A 17,790-nucleotide genomic window follows, 5' to 3' on the forward strand; every position below is an offset into this window, starting at 1 on the left:
ATGTCCCTTCGAGTCATATTCACCAGAGGGATTTTGAAGATGAGATATCAATTTTGTGAAGATAAAATATATATTAATGCATTTCACCTTATTTGCATATCAATGCGTGTTGCGCACTTGCTCTGTAAAAAGGCTTTTTTCCGTATATATATATAGTCTGGAGGGAGAACCATTGTAAGGAGGCATTGTAGAAACATTGTAGAGGCATTAGAACAAGCATCATATACTATATTGCATTTATTGGAATCTACGTTCCCTGTGGAATAGTCAGTAGTAATTGAGTTGAGCTCCCGCAAGTAGTCAAGTGAATTCTTTCTTAAAAATGTTGACTTTCTGCGAGTTCTCTGGACGTTTCGGGCTGTTGCGGTTATTTATTACCGATTTGCTGCTTATGTGCTATTGTTTTGAATATTCATCGTCCGTGTTTTGTTATCTGTATTTTTGTGTAGAACAAAGCATAGTTATCCTTTAGTGCCTGTTGAATTTTTCACCACACACACACATACACACATTAGATTTCGGATATTTCTATAACACTGTGCTATTCGAGAACTCACTGACCAAAAGACATCGACGCTAGCCTAAAGTGCACATGCTATATCAACTCAAGTTTATACAGTCAAGCATATATTCAAGTTTAGTAGTGGCCGATCAGCAACGTTTGGACATTATGACACGAGCGTAGAAGTGACAAGTCAATAATGTATTAGATAATGATTAGAGTGGATATGATAGAAATGCAGCCCCTTTTTCTGATATTTTCTATAGGATAGACAGCGTACTTATCTCCCATTTAATACTAATCGCAACGTCCTTAATGACGAAGCATGGAAGTTTCATTGATATTTCAGAAACTGTGAGAGATAAAAGGTAGGAAAAAAGACAATTGGGAAACGATAGAATCATAGAATGAGCTTTTACAAATCTATCTTTGAAATGTATGTAATTACCATGATAGCTAAATTACAAATTAGATGAAGAAATTTGGTATGTTAAGACGAATTCAAATTGATGACCAAAATAAATAAATTGGTATGGAATTGGCATGCAACAAGAGAAGGTGATAGAGAAAGGCATAAAATAACTTTATTCGGGGTGTTTTTTTTTGTTGTTGTTGTCAATAACTAACCAAGAAATACAACATTTTTTGGCATTTAAATTGTTAGTATAATTTGACTCTATTTTCTTTCATTTTTTTTCGATATTTCATTTATTTCGCTCTTATCATAATTTTACATATAAAATATTTAACTTCTAGGAATTAGCCAAATCAAATTTTCTTTGTCCGATAATTGTTTTAAATTATAAAGATTCGGTGATAAAGCCTGAATTTGCGCACTTATTTTTGATTTTACAAAAATTGTATTTCATGTCGTATGACGTTTTGGGGGAAATAACGCATATATTTCTTAATGACTGTAATGGGAAATTTCAAGAGATGCCATTAATAAGAAAAGAAGAATAACTTAAAGACACTATGAAGACATAATTCAAATTATAAACTTATCCGCATACAAATGTCAAGTTCTAATTCAAATTGCAGAAATTCCTCATCATTGAAACTTGACTGCACCCAAAAAACTGTTTTTCTTTACAACAATAGTTCTTTAATAATGATGTAGGGGAATATTAAACATCTTATGCGTTCTGATATTTCCTCAAGTTTGTCATAAATTGAGGCATAAAACATTTGATCCTATCAGTAGCTTTGCTTAATAGGACAATTTTTTGGATGGCGTTTCCTGCAGTGACGTCAGTTTGTTACCTCTTCTGCTGAAAGCTTGAGTTTCAGTTAATTTGTTTGCACTCGTTCCTGAACAATATGTTCTTTTTTCTGAACACCAAAGTAGGCCGGTTCAGAAAGAATTCGTGTGAAGAATACTGTAAAATAAAGCAATTGCTACATCTGGATATTTTTACGTTTAAGCGCACAGTTGTTCATGGGAAAATAGCATCTATTTGACATGATTTCTTCTTGCATAGGTAAGGAAGGCTACATATTTTTGTATGAAATACTGAACTTGAGCGCTCCAATACCGTAATTTGAATTTGTTCTCTAGCTCCTTTAATTTCTTAATTTAATGCTAAAATATCTTCCATACGTCGAATTTAATTTGGTCATTTCGAAGTCAAGATTTTAAAAAGGAGTCGTACTGCTTTTATTTCTGAATGTGTGTGCGTGTTTTTTTTTTTTTTTTTTGCATTTTATGCATGTTTACAGCTGGATTTCACGAATTTGTTTAATTTTCTTTAATAATGTATTCAATAAAAAAAAGCAAAAATAAAACTTCCCACGCTAGATGTAATTATTGCTTATTTAAATATTAAAAATAAATAATTGCTGTTATTTTTTTCCTTAAAAATAACTGTTATCGCTTGGTTGGCATATTTTTAGATCCATTTTAACCTCATTCATATTTTTAATAAATCGAATTTTTATTGTAGTCCCGTCTGTTTCAAATTAATTAAATTCTATTCTTTATTCGAATCTTTTGCTTATGAATTGTGTTTGCCCCAAAATGATCAGACCTGATTTTTAAACAATAAAAATCCAATTCTGAAAAAAAAATATATACATATATATATATATATTAGTAAAGGAATACTGAAATATACTTTCATTTGTAGAAGAATAAAATTATTTTTTTAAAAAGTGACAAATTTTTCTCTGATTTATATTAATAATCCAAAAAATAAAAATCTTGAAATCATGGGTAATTTTTTATTACTGATACATGCATTCTTATGTTTTTCGATATGAAAAAATAATATATGATCTAATTTTGTTTCTAAAAATTAATTTCAAAGAACGGCTGTAAAAAAACACTTTAGGGAGCTAAACTTTTTATTATTTATCAATTTATTTTAATGTTTTGCTTGTATTGTTTCTTTAATAATGTTTTAGCGATGGAAATAATATAAGTGTCCTTATTTAAAAATTATTCGAATATTTTTTATCTTAAAAAATTGATATGTTTTTTATTTATAGAAAAAATATTAAAGATACAAAAAGTTGATTGTTATTAGATTTAATATGCGAGTAAATGAACTATAAATGAGATTTTTTAATGTCATTTATCAAAATAACACCAGTATTATCTTCCTGTATATTTTCCTTTCCTTGAGTCGACTTCATAATAAGGTACAATGAAAATGTTGAATTTTTATGGCAAAGTATAAGAAATCTAGAAGCGCCAAAAATGTCTATTGCAGTCTTAAAACGCATGTTTTAGGATAAATTTCAGTTTGTTTTTGTTGACGTTTCTTATGAACATCCACTATGGCGGACTTTTGCTGAGATTTTGGACAGATGGTAGGATTTTGTCATGCTTGGAGAAAATTGCACTTTGTTCTTAAGTCTTACATCTTTCTTCATCATCCATATATTTGTTCTAATTTATTGTTTGATTATAAAAAAAAGTGTGATAATTGGTCACGAATTCTTCTATTTTATCCGATGAAAACCTTTCTTCTCTTACCACTTCTTTGAGAGTATCAAACAAATATATGTCCAAAGATGTTAAATCTGAAATATATAGTGGATGTTTGAGTATTATTATAAAATGTCATTATTGAACTAGATATTCATTCTATGCCAAAGTTCAATAAAGTTTTCGGCTTCATTAATTGTATGAATAAAAGTGTAACACACACAATCACAATGGCAAGTAGGATGCAGTATCTACAAAACAAATGGTCAAAAGTCTTATCGTCTGAACAGATAGATACAAGAGACCTTTTCCTATTAATGTAGAGGATACACCCACTAATTCTTATTTCATTTAGAGCTCCAGTCAGTTATTTTTTTTTTCAATCAAATATTCTGAAGGCAACTCTAATTCATTGAAGAAGAACATAAGATTATCTAGGAGTGAATGATATAAGAAAATCTGGAACGGAAACTACAATTCAAGATATAATTCCAAACTTTATTAAAGGAATTTGAATACACTACTTTTAACAACTCGAAATTATTCGCTCGATGATCGTAATTGTGCAAGGTACTTTCTGATCATTCATCATGCTTGCTATTAAATGAATAAGTATATGGTGAATAAAACGATGTCAAACAATAACTAAACGTAACATGACCACTATAGCAATTAAAATTAATTGAAATCATCTGCCGATCTCAAAAAGTTTCGTTTATAATCCATTTACCACACAATTATTATAGTTTATACAATTAGTATAAGATAGCAATTTTCAGTCTAAAAAATTCTAACACTAATTTTACCGTTTCTAAAGAAGAGCTTCTCAGTAACCATCTTTATAAAAAACCTGATTGTGTAAGCAAAAAAGGAATGTCCTTCTTTCTATTCTCCCGGCATTAAGAAATTCATGTCTATTCAAAATGGATGGGTCATTATATTGCAAACATCGCGATCAAACAAATTTGCAGCATTCTTTAATTGTAATAATTGCATAGTTTAAGAGGGGAAAAATCTTCTTTGCTGTCAATAATAAAAATAAAACATCCAAAAACTGTTAATTAAATAAAAAAAAATTATGATGATAGACACGTCCTTGGAGAATTTACTTTTATGAAGTTATGCCAACAGAAGAATTCTTCAGTCATATATTGAGTTCGATTTGCAGGAAAGACTTTAAAGGCTCAGTCTGAATGGAGTTCGGAAGTCTGCATTTTCCTTTTTGACTTGACTCGACAGTAATTATTGTCTTATTAAAATCCTAAAAGAAATAATAGAAGCATATAAATAAATTGCACAATTATACAATAAAATATCTTTTTTTGGAAGTATATATATCTAAAGTCTCCATTCCATTCCAACAATTTATATATATATATTTTTAAAATTAATGCACTGAAAAGATCCCTGCAAAATGCCCAGAATATTCTTAATCTTTAACTTTGACAACAAAAAAGCTCAAAATGATCTCCATTAGCTGTACGGCTTATATCCATTTGATACCCTGATTCTTCCTAAATTTGAAGATGCATGTCTGGTGTTATTCAATATTTGTTTTGAATTTATTGAAATTTGCTGGTTAGAATGACAAACAAAAAGATTCTAATGAATTTCCTCCTCTCACATAAATAATCAGCGAGAAGGATCTCTCCTAGACTTTTTTGGTATGCTTCCCAATAAAGGCATCATACCTTAAATGAAAACTGAAACCTTTGAGTACGGTTAGGATCGCAATATCTCAATCTTTGCGTATCAAACATTTTTTTGCTGATTGATTAGAGAAATTAGATCGTGAATAATGTAGGTTTACTAACGTTAAAGGCTGTTAGCATAAGTACTTCTAGTACTTTCGTTGCATACTAAGTATGCGACGAAAATATGGAAAACTTATACAGGGTGTTGCCGAATTCGACCGACAAATTCAGAAAGATGATAGAAGGCATCAAGAGGATAAAGAATCACTATACATGGGGTCCCAAACGACGTTTAGGGGGTGAAAATCCCAAAAATATAAGGAGTCGGCAAACTTTTGGAAACTGTAAAAAATTAATAAAAAATGCACGAAATTCATCTGCAGTGAATCTGTATATCTCTATTTTATAAATATGTCGATATGACTGCGCAGCTAGCTACATGAATGAAATTTGGATACAGTTTTTTCTCTCTATAAATGAAGATTTGTATCAAATTTCAAACTATATTCTTCCGATATTTGCCTATTAGTTTGTCTTTTTGTGTATAAGCAAACATAATATCTCATATAAACTAGAAATTATATAAATGAAATTCTATATATAGTCTGAATACTAAAATTATAGAGACGCAGCAAAGATTGAACATAATCTGTCAAATGGAAGAGATTTAAATGCATTTCGACTTTATGCTTCCTATTTCGAAACTTATAATGTAAGCTCACCTTATAATGTAAGTAGAATTTTGAATTCCCATTCGATTCGGAAAATGCCATAAATTGAATGTAATGTTCAGCCTATGTTGCTTATTAACCGTGGAATGAAACGCTGAGTCGTTTTGACTTCTACTTGCATACAAATTATAATTTTATCGTTCCTAGGAGAGAAAATACTCCCCCCCCCCCAGTTTTTTTCATAGCTAAGTTATCGAATGAGATAAGAGACTTCGAGACAGTTGAGAACAGATATACAGTGGCGTAACTAGGGTGAGGCAGACACGGCAAGTGCCATGGACACCATTACCAGGGGACGCGAAATTGTAGAATAAAATAATTGCATTTGAAAAAAACAGATATATTTCATCAACTCTTAATCACCAGATTTAAAATAAAACTTCTTAAAAGCGAAAATGAAGATTCCCTTCTTTTAATTTTATATCTAGCTATATTGAATTATCTCGGAAATTCCCAAATTTAAATCACTATTTCAGTTCCAAATGTAAATATTATATTCGAACTGACAATCAAGTCATGCACGTTTAAAAATATTTTTGATCAATAGGCCGATATATCATCATAATATAAATGAATCGTACATGTAATATTTGATAAAACTAGATTCAATGTGGAATCGGACTTTGTTTCAGAAGATCAAATTTCTATTGTATGTATATGCTTACCACTTAGCAAAAAACATGATTAAAAATTATTAAGAATTGCTATAAATTAAACAAAATGAGAAAATTGGTTATAACAGTAATATTATAAGCAAACACACACATACACGCGCCCAGGCGTGCGCAATTGAAACGAATCTGTTTCGTTGTAAGCTTAAATCACACTAACCAGAAAGAAATATTACCCCCTCCCTCAATTGTATCAGTATTTAGGCTGAAAACGAATTCTTCACAGAGGGTTACAACTTTGTTATACTGGTTCAATTTGAATTCTTAAAGCAATAATCATTTAATTGCTGCACAATATTTGACATGTAATAATTAACCGAAGAACTAACTTCTTCAGAGATACATAATCTAACTGAACTCCAGGACAGATATAAATTTCATTGCAATAATAAAATTCAAGGGGTCGCCTGTTTTGGTATTTATTCTGGGCGATATTTTATGTGAGTACGTCTCTGCAGATACTTCTATGTACTGCATGCCATGTCCAGTTTACCAGATGATTTTTAAAATGCTATTTGCCATATTGATTTTATATTTGCAATAGAAAACATAGTACGTATTCAATCTGACTTAAGGTTTTCATCCAACATTATGTAAAAAGAGTCAGTTTGATTCTTCACATCTATTTTGCACACTTTGGTATTTTGATATCATAACGATTAAGAATATATAATTTATTTACATTTTCTTAACAAAGTGATGTAGTGGTTATAGAAAATTTTAACTCTCTTTCAGAAAAAGTGTTAAAAGAGAAAATATATAAAATCTGTCTTAATAATCTGAGGAATTGTTATTTTACAAATGAATAGATTATTAGTTGAATAATTGATAGGACAGCTATTAAATCCTAATGATATTTCATTAATAATTTTTTGCTATATGTAACCTTTTTATCGATTTTTACTTAATTTATATTTCTTACGCTTTACTCTAAAAAAAAAGAACTGTAATTTTTTTTAACTTGATGCACAGAACTTATGATTTTTTTTTATAAAAGCAAATATATTTTTTTTACAAGAATTTTCTCATTTATGACTTTTCTAATATTGGGATGATTTTTTCAGCCAATTAATTGACAAGATAAGCACTTTTACATACTTATCATATTTTATTTCGGTTTGTTATTCAGTATTATTTCCTTTGATATCTATAATTGTTATTTCTGCCTGCCAGAGGAGATAATCAATTTTGGAATTTATTAAGTGGTGAAGAATAACAGCATTATATTAAATTGCTGTATTTATTGTAAACTTGTTTTTGTTTTAATAATGCTGACATTTTTTAAATATATATTTTGTACATTCATTTTAAAAATGGCCAGTTTACCATTATTTTACCTTACTTACATTTCTATAACTGTAAATACCATCCTTTGAATTACTGTATTTTTAAAATTTTGTGCATATTGAGTTCTCAATTTTGCATATGAAAACCTGATTATGAAACTTTTATTTCTATTTTAATATACTAAATTTCTTCTGTTTTGATTAAATATACCATCACTCTAAAACTGATTGACCTTATTGTAGAAATCAAAACGAATCGATATTTTATTGAAGGAATACATGAGTAACATCGTTACAAGGTTAAAGTGGTAATAAATTTCTTTGCATTTCATTTTATTTTGGTACTTTGAGAAGATATAACCTTCGTCCTTAACTGTCTTTCGAGCCATAATACTTTAATTTACAATATTTATTGTACAGTTACAAAATAATGATATATTCGAGAAATTTAATATTAGGTATGAAATGAAAAAATTCCTTAGGACCTCATTCAGATTAGGAGCCGACAACTTTTAAAATATATTCAAAACAACTGCACGAGTTGGAAATGGTAATCACTCCTTTGTAAAGCATAAGGAAAGAAAATTTTTGAATGCAGTGAAGAAGGAGACTTATGTTTTGTCTACATATTTAATGTTTATGTTATGTAATTTCTCCTGATCACACAGCAACGACATGTGCGACAGTCCATTTTAAGTGAAGAAGCTAGCAGTAAATATGCTTGCGCCATTGATGCACTTTCGGCATTCACATCGAACCACATGAAGTATGTTCCACAGAAAAATTCTTTGGTATATGCTATAGACTCAGAAACGATATTTCCCACAAGGCACTTGGGCTGAGGAGACCACAGACAAGCAGATTAAAAGTCTTGTTGCCAAATAAATAAATTTGTAAAAGGATTATAAGATATAATGAATATGAATTACAAATAATTAGGTTAATATTAAAATTTTCCAAGTATAAGTGATCAGGTCCCTCTCTATTTTAATAATGTTTTTTTAGGTATTACAGTATTTATAAACACGAGTGTCTGCTTAAATATATTTATGCAAAAATAAAATCTATGCAGTCTCTATCTCTGTTAATAATAATATGTATGTGTTTGCGCTCTAGAGGGTAGGCCGTTTAGTTTATAGTTACCATATTCGGTAAAATTTTACCTTCTAGGAGGTAAATGTGGATCTTTGAGTGATTTTTTAAAACTTTAATTAATTAAAAATTGAGCAAGATTTTGATGCTTTCCGCGAAAGCTGCCGAAAATGGTATTGTGCAAAATTGAATTTTTCGTAGTTTTAAAATTCAATAATTATCTTTTTATTGGTATCAGTTATCAGTCGTGGGGATAATTTTTTTCTTTTGAATTTTGACTATTTTTTAAAAATATTTCTGTATGATTTTCAACAACAGATTCCAGTGTTACAGTAAAATTCAAATGCTTTTCATTGTTCAGTCAAATATTTAATTGCGTCATTTTCTTCACAGATAAAACATACAGAAAGAAGATTCTGCTAATTATCTAATAAGGAAAATGAAAGTTGAAGGAATCAAACTGTAACCGGTGATTACAGTACCATAAAACATAAAAAGTGTAATCACAATACCTCAAAACGTAACTCGTAGTTTAAAATAGTTTATCCAAACACTTAAGTTTTTAATGAATGGCTTTCTGATGACACGGTGTCGACTTTACTAGAAAAACTCCTCTTTTGTTGAGAGAATCATAAACAACTAGCTATACTTAAACTATTAGGTTTAACGGTTATGTATTAAAACTTATGTTTAATTTAATTTAAAGACAATCAATATTCGTAGAGAATTAGCTGTTTGCCAACGGCAAGTAATTATTCATAATAGCAAATACAGGCAAACCTATTTTATGCAGCAAATAGGGAACCGCATAAAAAATTGCACAAAAAATATTTCGACTCTATCAATAGCTATATAAAATAATTTCTTACAACATATTAAAGAAAAAATAATTTGTGCGATAAAGAAAGACCGTGTAAAAAAGTTTTAGAAAATCGGTCGGAGATTTACGAAATAATGAGAAAGTGCTTTCCAAATCAAATAAATGATTAAATTACACATGGAAATTTTTAAAATTTATTTCTTTATTTTAAACATGGGGAAATTTTCAAAATGCTATCAATCAATGCTACTCATTGTAATCCAAAACACGCATCTTCTTGTGAACGAACTTGATCAAAGTCACTTTTATCACTTGAAGATATTAGAGTTGATTTATTTTTGGGAATATATTATTTATTTTATTTTGGAATATTTGAATTAATTGACGTAATATGTAGATACATTGTATACCATACACATTGAATTAGTGTGCATATGTGCACTGGTAGAAAACATTACAACGGAGTTATAATGCCAACACCGTTAGTATTCATATACCACATGAAAAGAAAAAAGAACCGCACAAAAACATGTTTGACTGTATTACGACTTATACTTACTATATGGGGATTACTATGACGATAAGGTCTGTTTTATTGTGATTAATTTCCAATAGCCCAGTGCCGTAAATAGATTGGGACAGTAAGGCAAATGCCCTTGATCCCATGACTGGGGGGAGGGGTAAAATTGTGGAATAAATTAGTTGAATTGAATAAAAAGTATTTTTCTTTTAATTCTTATATAACTAAAGAAAAACTTTTGAAAAATACAAATGGAGATTTTTCTTCCATTTTAATAGATCAATATATTTAGTTATCTTGATTTATTCCGAAATTCGAATTACTGTTTTAGTTACGTACTTAAATATCGTTTCTTACGTAGACAAGCGAGTCATGGACGCTCGAAAATACTTTTTTAATTCATAAGCTACGGCAAATATACCTCCGTAATATAAACAAATCATACAAATACTGTTTGATAACTAGGCTCCACATGAAATCTGATTTAACATAAATAAGCTCAAAAATTCATATTTCTGTTCAACAACCAGTAATATATAAAAATTACTGATTGGTGTTACCGTTAAAATTTCTACAGACTAAGCTGAATGAAAAGAAACAGAAATAAATTAATAACAAAATTTCATTAACAATAAAAATGCTAAAGCAAAAAGAAAACTATTATATGGTAGAAGAGACATGTATGTAACGAATTATTAATTGGATATTTTTGCTACCTATTAAGTCTGAAATGAATATATTTCTATGTAAATTGTATCAGAAAAATCAAGAAACCTTAATATTTTTTTTTTTGGGGGGGGGGGGCTATAATATTGGTGTTGTCCTTGAAAACGAATATTTCAAAACAGCCTTTGAAATGCACGGTATTTAAAGAATATATACTTCAAATAAATGGCAACTTGTTTTTTCATCGAATTAAAATTAAGAAAATAACCTAGCAATCAATACCACAATCATTGAAATTATTTAAAAAATGGAATATTAATTAAAATCTCTAATTTTTTAAAAAATTAAGTGAACTAAAATAATTTTTTGAAAAATTAAAAAAATTAATTTGACATTAAATGAAGAATTCAAGTTGATATACTGCTATAAAATTAAGAATTGGCCAATAAGCTTTAATAAATGAAAATATTTTGAACTTAAATGAAGTTTATATCTAATCTGGTGTTCAATGAGATTATAGTTGTAATGGAGCTGTTTGATTAATTTTTTCGATGTCACATAATGCGCATGCATATTTAAAAATATCCATAGCTTTAGAAAGTTATAAAAATCTCAATAATTTCTGCACATTTAATAAATATCATATGGAAATATCTAACCCTGAAATAAAAATTATATTATGCTAAAGTTTAGAGAGGGAATCTAAAATGTTAAACTGTAAAATTTCTATTTTTTCATTGCTTAGAAGCGAAATAAAATCTTTGATTAAAAAAAATATCAAACATACAATAATATTTTTCAACGGAAGAAAAACAGTTTAAAGATATGATGAAGTTATGAAATAGGTCTGACTTAAAATACCGTTCCAAATCATTACAAGTAATATTTTTGTTGAATTTTTTTTTTGGGGGGGGGATGAACTGCATAAGTAAATATATCATAGAAAAAATGAGCGCTTAAATTTTAATTTCAGTTAAAAGTTTTTGAATTTTAAAGTGATACGGTTGATATCTAACATTGTGCGAGATAAAATTTTTAGAAATTATCCCTAAAACCATTGAAATTTTCCTTTTTGTTTGATTAATTAAAACTAACTCGTGTGAAAAATTTCCTTTTGAGATGCACATTTCCATCCTCTAAAGTAGATTTATGCCAAATTTGGTAATTTATTATAACAGTTTGGCCTGTAATGTGCCAAATGACACGCGTGCAAGAGACATTTCAGCCTTTTGTATTTATAGTTATAACTGCATGATAAACATTAAATACATTAAGCACTTTCATCTAAAAGGCATCCTAATAATATATTATGAAAATATTATTCAAAAATTTCATAATCAATTCGAAGGCTTTTAATGAAATTGTGCTACTTTTTCTCAGGAAATATTTGATATATAAATGGCTTAAACCCCTTAAAAAGGGCTTTAAATAGGAAATTTGAACAGTTAGTTGTATGAAAATTTTGATATATTAGGAAAATATAAAATCAGCATATGTTCCATTGATCTCTTCAAGGTCGAAATGAGAATGCTGAAAGCTCTTGGTACTGATGTGTTCTAGATCTTTTCCTAAAATAATCTCATATAATATATGTTTTGATTTTTCAATTCTAGATCATCACATTTAAAAATTACTTTAAAAGTCTTTACATTTAAAAATACAATTGCGAATGCGTTTACTCATTTTAACTCTATTTTTATCAATATTATAATTACTCTTTCATAATTGCGAGATTACTTATTTTTTATGAAGAATTTAATTAATCTGCTTGAATAATTAATACATTTCAAACAAAAAATTCAAAATTATTTTTTATACATAATTATCTTGGCTTAACTTCAACCCATTCCATCGTAATTATTTTTTCTTTTTTTGGAAGAGGACTAACTATAATTTTAATACTTATGATGGGGTATTGTCTTTGTATATTTGCCTCGGGCCCCGTTTTATGTAGGTACGACTCTGCATAAGCCGGGGTTTTAATTGTTTGAAGCACAAATCAGACGCACTGGAGCACGCTTCTGACGCAACGGACTCGCCCCCTGAATTCTTCGGAAAATTCATAGCACGTTCCAATATTAACGCCAGAGCCGCTATTAACATTCAGCGCATAAGATAAGCAGGTACCAGCTTAATCTATATGTATCTAATCTATCTATAACGAATATAGTCTAAATGATCTAGCGGAGTGGCCTTCCCGGAACTTTCTTGTATACTCTCCAAAAAAAGTCTTATTCCCATTCCCCCCCCCCCCCGGCATAAAATTATGGACCTTTGTTAAGGTTGCGCATTCCTTGTATGGCGTTGATGAGCGATAGTTAAGAAATATATTTGGTGCTATTATAGCATTTTTACAGCATCTATAACTAGAATAGATATTGTAACGAAATTTGTTCTAACTTGGCCCTGGCTGAATGGTTCAGTGGTAGAATGCTATGAATTGAAAGCGACCGTGCGCACGTTCGTGTCTGACTACAGGCAAGCTGTCGAAAAATTTTGCTATTGATTTACTTTCTGTTATTTATCGTTTGTTCTAGAATATGCTTATAATTTCTATATCTTTATAAATCTGTAAGATTCGAGTCATTTCGTCTTTTGGATAAAAACAGATGTAAGGTTTAATTCCTTGAATAAAGTCTCGAGTTGAGATTATCATGTGTTATCTTTGACTTTAGTTAGCACACAGTTTATCTACGCGACAATATTTTCGACGCCTTTTTGTCGATTAACCCCAAAATTTAATACAAAAGTTATTGTTATATAATAACGTAAGAAATTTTACTCAAATAAATTATTATGTTTATGAATTATTGCGTTTACATGCATGCAAAAGTACAGACCGACAGACAGTCAATACTTTGACGAATTTTCAGAAGTACCTAAATTTTGAATGCTAAATATGTGTACCAAATTTTATCCAATTAGGTCTTTACGTTTTATCACAACCCTTTATACCCGAACAGTCAGAAAAATAGACTTCTGAGAGTAGATATTGTAATATGGTAGATTATTCTAAAGAAACAAGCCTATTTTTAAACTGAATTGGTTTATTTCTTTTTTCGACACATTGGGACGATCACTACATTACACAACTTAACAAAGACTAACATTTAAATATGAAACATTTTAAATTTTAATAAACTATTCCTTTCGGTGTTCCTTTTTCACGCACACCACATCATTCCGCTCCACGCTTCTTTCTCCACGTTGCCACTCGGCACCAACTAAATTTAGTTTCTGTCGCCATCTCACCAAAGTGTCTAGTCCTTCAGTACTTTACAATATCGTTCAAAATTTGACAGAAATCTAAAAATTTTTCGTGCTCCTGTATACTAAATTACAATTGTCCAGCTCAAAACGTTTTTAAGCTATCGTGTTCACAAACAGACAGATTGACTGACAGACAAACAAACAGACATAATGCCGAAAAAGATTTCTTTTGGATTCAAGGAGATCTGAAACGTAGAGATACGACAAAATATCATTTGAATTGTCGACGATTATATTTCATCTATACTTCGTATACGAGAAAGTAAAAAAAGTATAAAACGAATTCTCAATATTGCGCCATTTTACATCTAAATTTGAGCTTTCATTTAAATGTTTTGGGTAATCATTTTATCACCAAAAATAATGTAATGCACTGTCAGTATAACATGTGTCCTAATTTGCAAATTCCCGAAGGAGAATAATTAAACATTAAATAAATGAGAAAAAAATCAATTTCAGATATCTCTGAATATTTCTCTATTTTTTTCCGACATATGTCTTGAGTGTCATAGGGCTTGTTCTCATTCATGTGATATTGAAAAGGATAAAAGTCGCCTTGTTCCACATTAAGGAAAGAAGACAATAAAAAAAAAACAATAAGACTTTACAAAACAACTCAGCACTTTCATGATCACGGCCAGCTAAAGAAAGTAGGCGGACAAACAAAACAGGCAGTGCGAATTCCATTCATATTGTTCCCAAGCAGACTAAGGTAGATATTATTACCGCACAGCAAACCAACGAAAACTCGTTTGATAAAAGGTCACCTCCCTTCTTAAGTCCAATTGCTCCGACTTCCCTCATAGAATAAATAAATACCTACCGATGAATATCTCAACAAATGTGTCGAAAAGGCATTGTTTTTTCCTCGGCCTTGAAAATAAAATCTGTGACAGAAATATAAAGCGAGCTTAATGAGCTTTCGAGCATACGTTACTGGGTAATAGACATTTGCTGCAGTCGCCATTTAATTAGAATGTCTGTGAATTTCTAGAATTATTTTTATGTGTTGTAAAAAGTCATTTCTTTATCCTTTCTAGAATAATTTTGCAGTATATGTCTTACAAAACAATTCCAAAGATTTGGATAATTTGATGTTTTATTTTTTTTTTATTTATTAAGGAACTAATACAACAATCAAAGCATTCCATAATTTAATTTCGTCTACATAATTGAACTGAAAATACTGAATTGAATTCTTTTTCCAATATATATTATTTTTTTTAAAAATGATAATGCTTATAGGTCTGACATACTATCACTAAATTAAGCGTTCTGCAAGAAAGACTGTTGAATCTAGAGCTTCTAAATTTAGCATGTAGCTAGTTCTTTGTTAGTAATTGTTCACTAAGAGTGAATTTTTCAAAAATTTTATTAGATATTTAATTAAAACGTAATCAAAGTCTAATGTTTACACCACCCCCTTAATAACTTCGGAGTATATTATTGTACAAAAATCATTCTTATTTCATTTTTAAAATTTAAAAAAAATATGATTTTTAGGTACGTCAAATTTAGTTTCATAAATCTCTTTCTCTAATTTTAATAAATTTTCAAAAATATTTTTAGCATACTTTAGAACACAATTTTTCAATGTTTGTGTTATTGAATTCAAATGCACGCTCTTGAAAGCAATATTTTTTTAATGCACACTATCGCTGCTGTATAATTAAAAATTAATGTGAGAGATAAAATAAAGATAGAAGAAGCAAGCCTAAAACATTATCCTTCTACAGTGTTTGGAAGTAGGAATTCGAATGGTGGAATAGAATAATTTTTTGATCGGTACCTCATTCGAGGTCGCAGTCGCATACCTGACATCTATCTGCACGCTGTCTTTAAGTTGTGCTTGAACTGACTCTGTTGAAATTATGGATTTGAAATAACTGCCCTATCTATATCGCTTTTGCAATACATAATAAAATATAAATTAGTTAAATATCTTCGATTTTTTTTGAGTGAAATACATTTAATTCCCTTCTAAAGCAAATTTGATAAGGTTCTGATTACTAATTAAAAAAAAAACAATATCTAAACCTAAACGCATTGAAATTACTTATTTCCAAATAGCATTAATTATCTGTGCTTTCTTTTCCTTTCAATTTCAATCGTTTCAATTTACTTCATAAATTTGTTAATTATTAATTTGTACATATTTATATTGTTATTAGTTTATAAATTATCATTTCAAATTATACTTATAAAGATCGGTAAGTTATTCTTGATAGGTAGAGAAAATAAGAGGCAAAATCGTTCCAATTGTAGAAGCTAAAAGCCATGTCAGAGTTTTGTTTTGCAATATTCTTCGAAAATGGAAAACGATGAGAATAATTGCCCATTGCTGACACATCTACGGGTAATGCGAAACAAAAATTTATGAAATCAGTTTATGGGTATCTCTATTATGGTTATTTCCCATTAAGAATACACTTTGGAGTAGTATTTTTGAGATTTCTTATGGAATGGTAGATGATGAACAACAAGTGACCGTTGATGATTTATCTAGGGATTTTGAACTTTTACATGGAATAAACATTATCAAATATAGTGGTTGCGGTTGGAGAAAATTGTTCGTGGGTTTTTTTTCATGCAATGAAATGGGGTCATTGAAATTTCTCTGAGAAATGCTAAATGATTGGGACATGTGACTATTGATAACATACTTAGATGTCGTGATTTTTATCATTTGAAATAAAAATTTACGAAATCGGATTGATGCTTGGAAAAAGGGTAACATTTGTTTGTTCCAATTATTTAAATATATATAGATTACTTTAATTCTAAACATCGTGGTTTTTAAAAAATGTTAAAACTTAGAAGCATTTCTATTAAAAGCTATTATTCTTTACGAATTTTTATTTGTCCTTCTAACATTCTGATAATTTTTGTTACTTAAATCAATATTTGTCAATGGGTTCAAATACTTTCGAAATGAAACAATTAGTTATTTGCATATACAATGCTGTGACAGTTGAAATCAATCTTTAGTAATGTAACCAAATAAGCTGTAAATTATGACGCAATTTTTACCTTTTCCGATATAAAAGATCAGTGAATAAGATAAACTTTTCTTTTGTTCGATCTGAAATTGATGATTCTCCAACAGACCACTTTTCTAGTCTAGACTAATAACTAAATAGTTGAAATCCCTATAACCCTTCAGTAGAATATAGCGATTATCTAAAAGCTCATGATATGTATTTTTTATATATAAAATAGCTCATAATATTTAATTAATGTTTTTTTTTTCAAATTTCCTCCTTCCAAGTGAAAACAAAATCATTCCTTTATACTCAAAAGCGCAACCTCAAATTAAATGATATTCTTGTTTATATAATCTTCAGATATCACACACATCTAGATAGTTTCCATAACAATCGATTTCATAATAATCGATATTCGTGATACGATCATATTCTTTTCGATTTTTCTTAGAAATATTTAATTATTCTTTTGTTTTGAGCGAACCAAAAAGCTTTTCCCTTATCTTTAAGTAATAAAAATGTTCCGATATCTTCAAAAGTTCTTTCTAAATTGGGTGATTTTGAACTAAATTGCCATTTTCGTATTGTCTTTTAATAAAAATGATATTTTTAATATATGATCAGC

The 17,790-nt window shown here is 29.2% G+C and overlaps 1 protein-coding gene across 2 annotated transcripts in view; it reads left to right on the top strand.

Annotated features, from left to right (window-relative positions):
• The first annotated feature begins 1,780 nt into the window (after window positions 1-1,780).
• Window positions 1,781-17,790, top strand: part of LOC129985203 (limulus clotting factor C-like) — a 48,086-nt gene continuing 32,076 nt past the window's right edge. For both annotated transcript variants that reach the window (XM_056095141.1, XM_056095142.1), the window contains exon 1: window positions 1,781-1,983. In XM_056095141.1, coding sequence (XP_055951116.1) covers window positions 1,965-1,983 — 19 coding nt within the window. In that variant the 5' untranslated portion in view covers window positions 1,781-1,964. The remainder of the gene's footprint in view (window positions 1,984-17,790) is intronic.

This window comes from Argiope bruennichi, chromosome 9, assembly GCF_947563725.1.
Source record: "Argiope bruennichi chromosome 9, qqArgBrue1.1, whole genome shotgun sequence".
Lineage (NCBI taxonomy): Eukaryota > Metazoa > Arthropoda > Arachnida > Araneae > Araneidae > Argiope > Argiope bruennichi.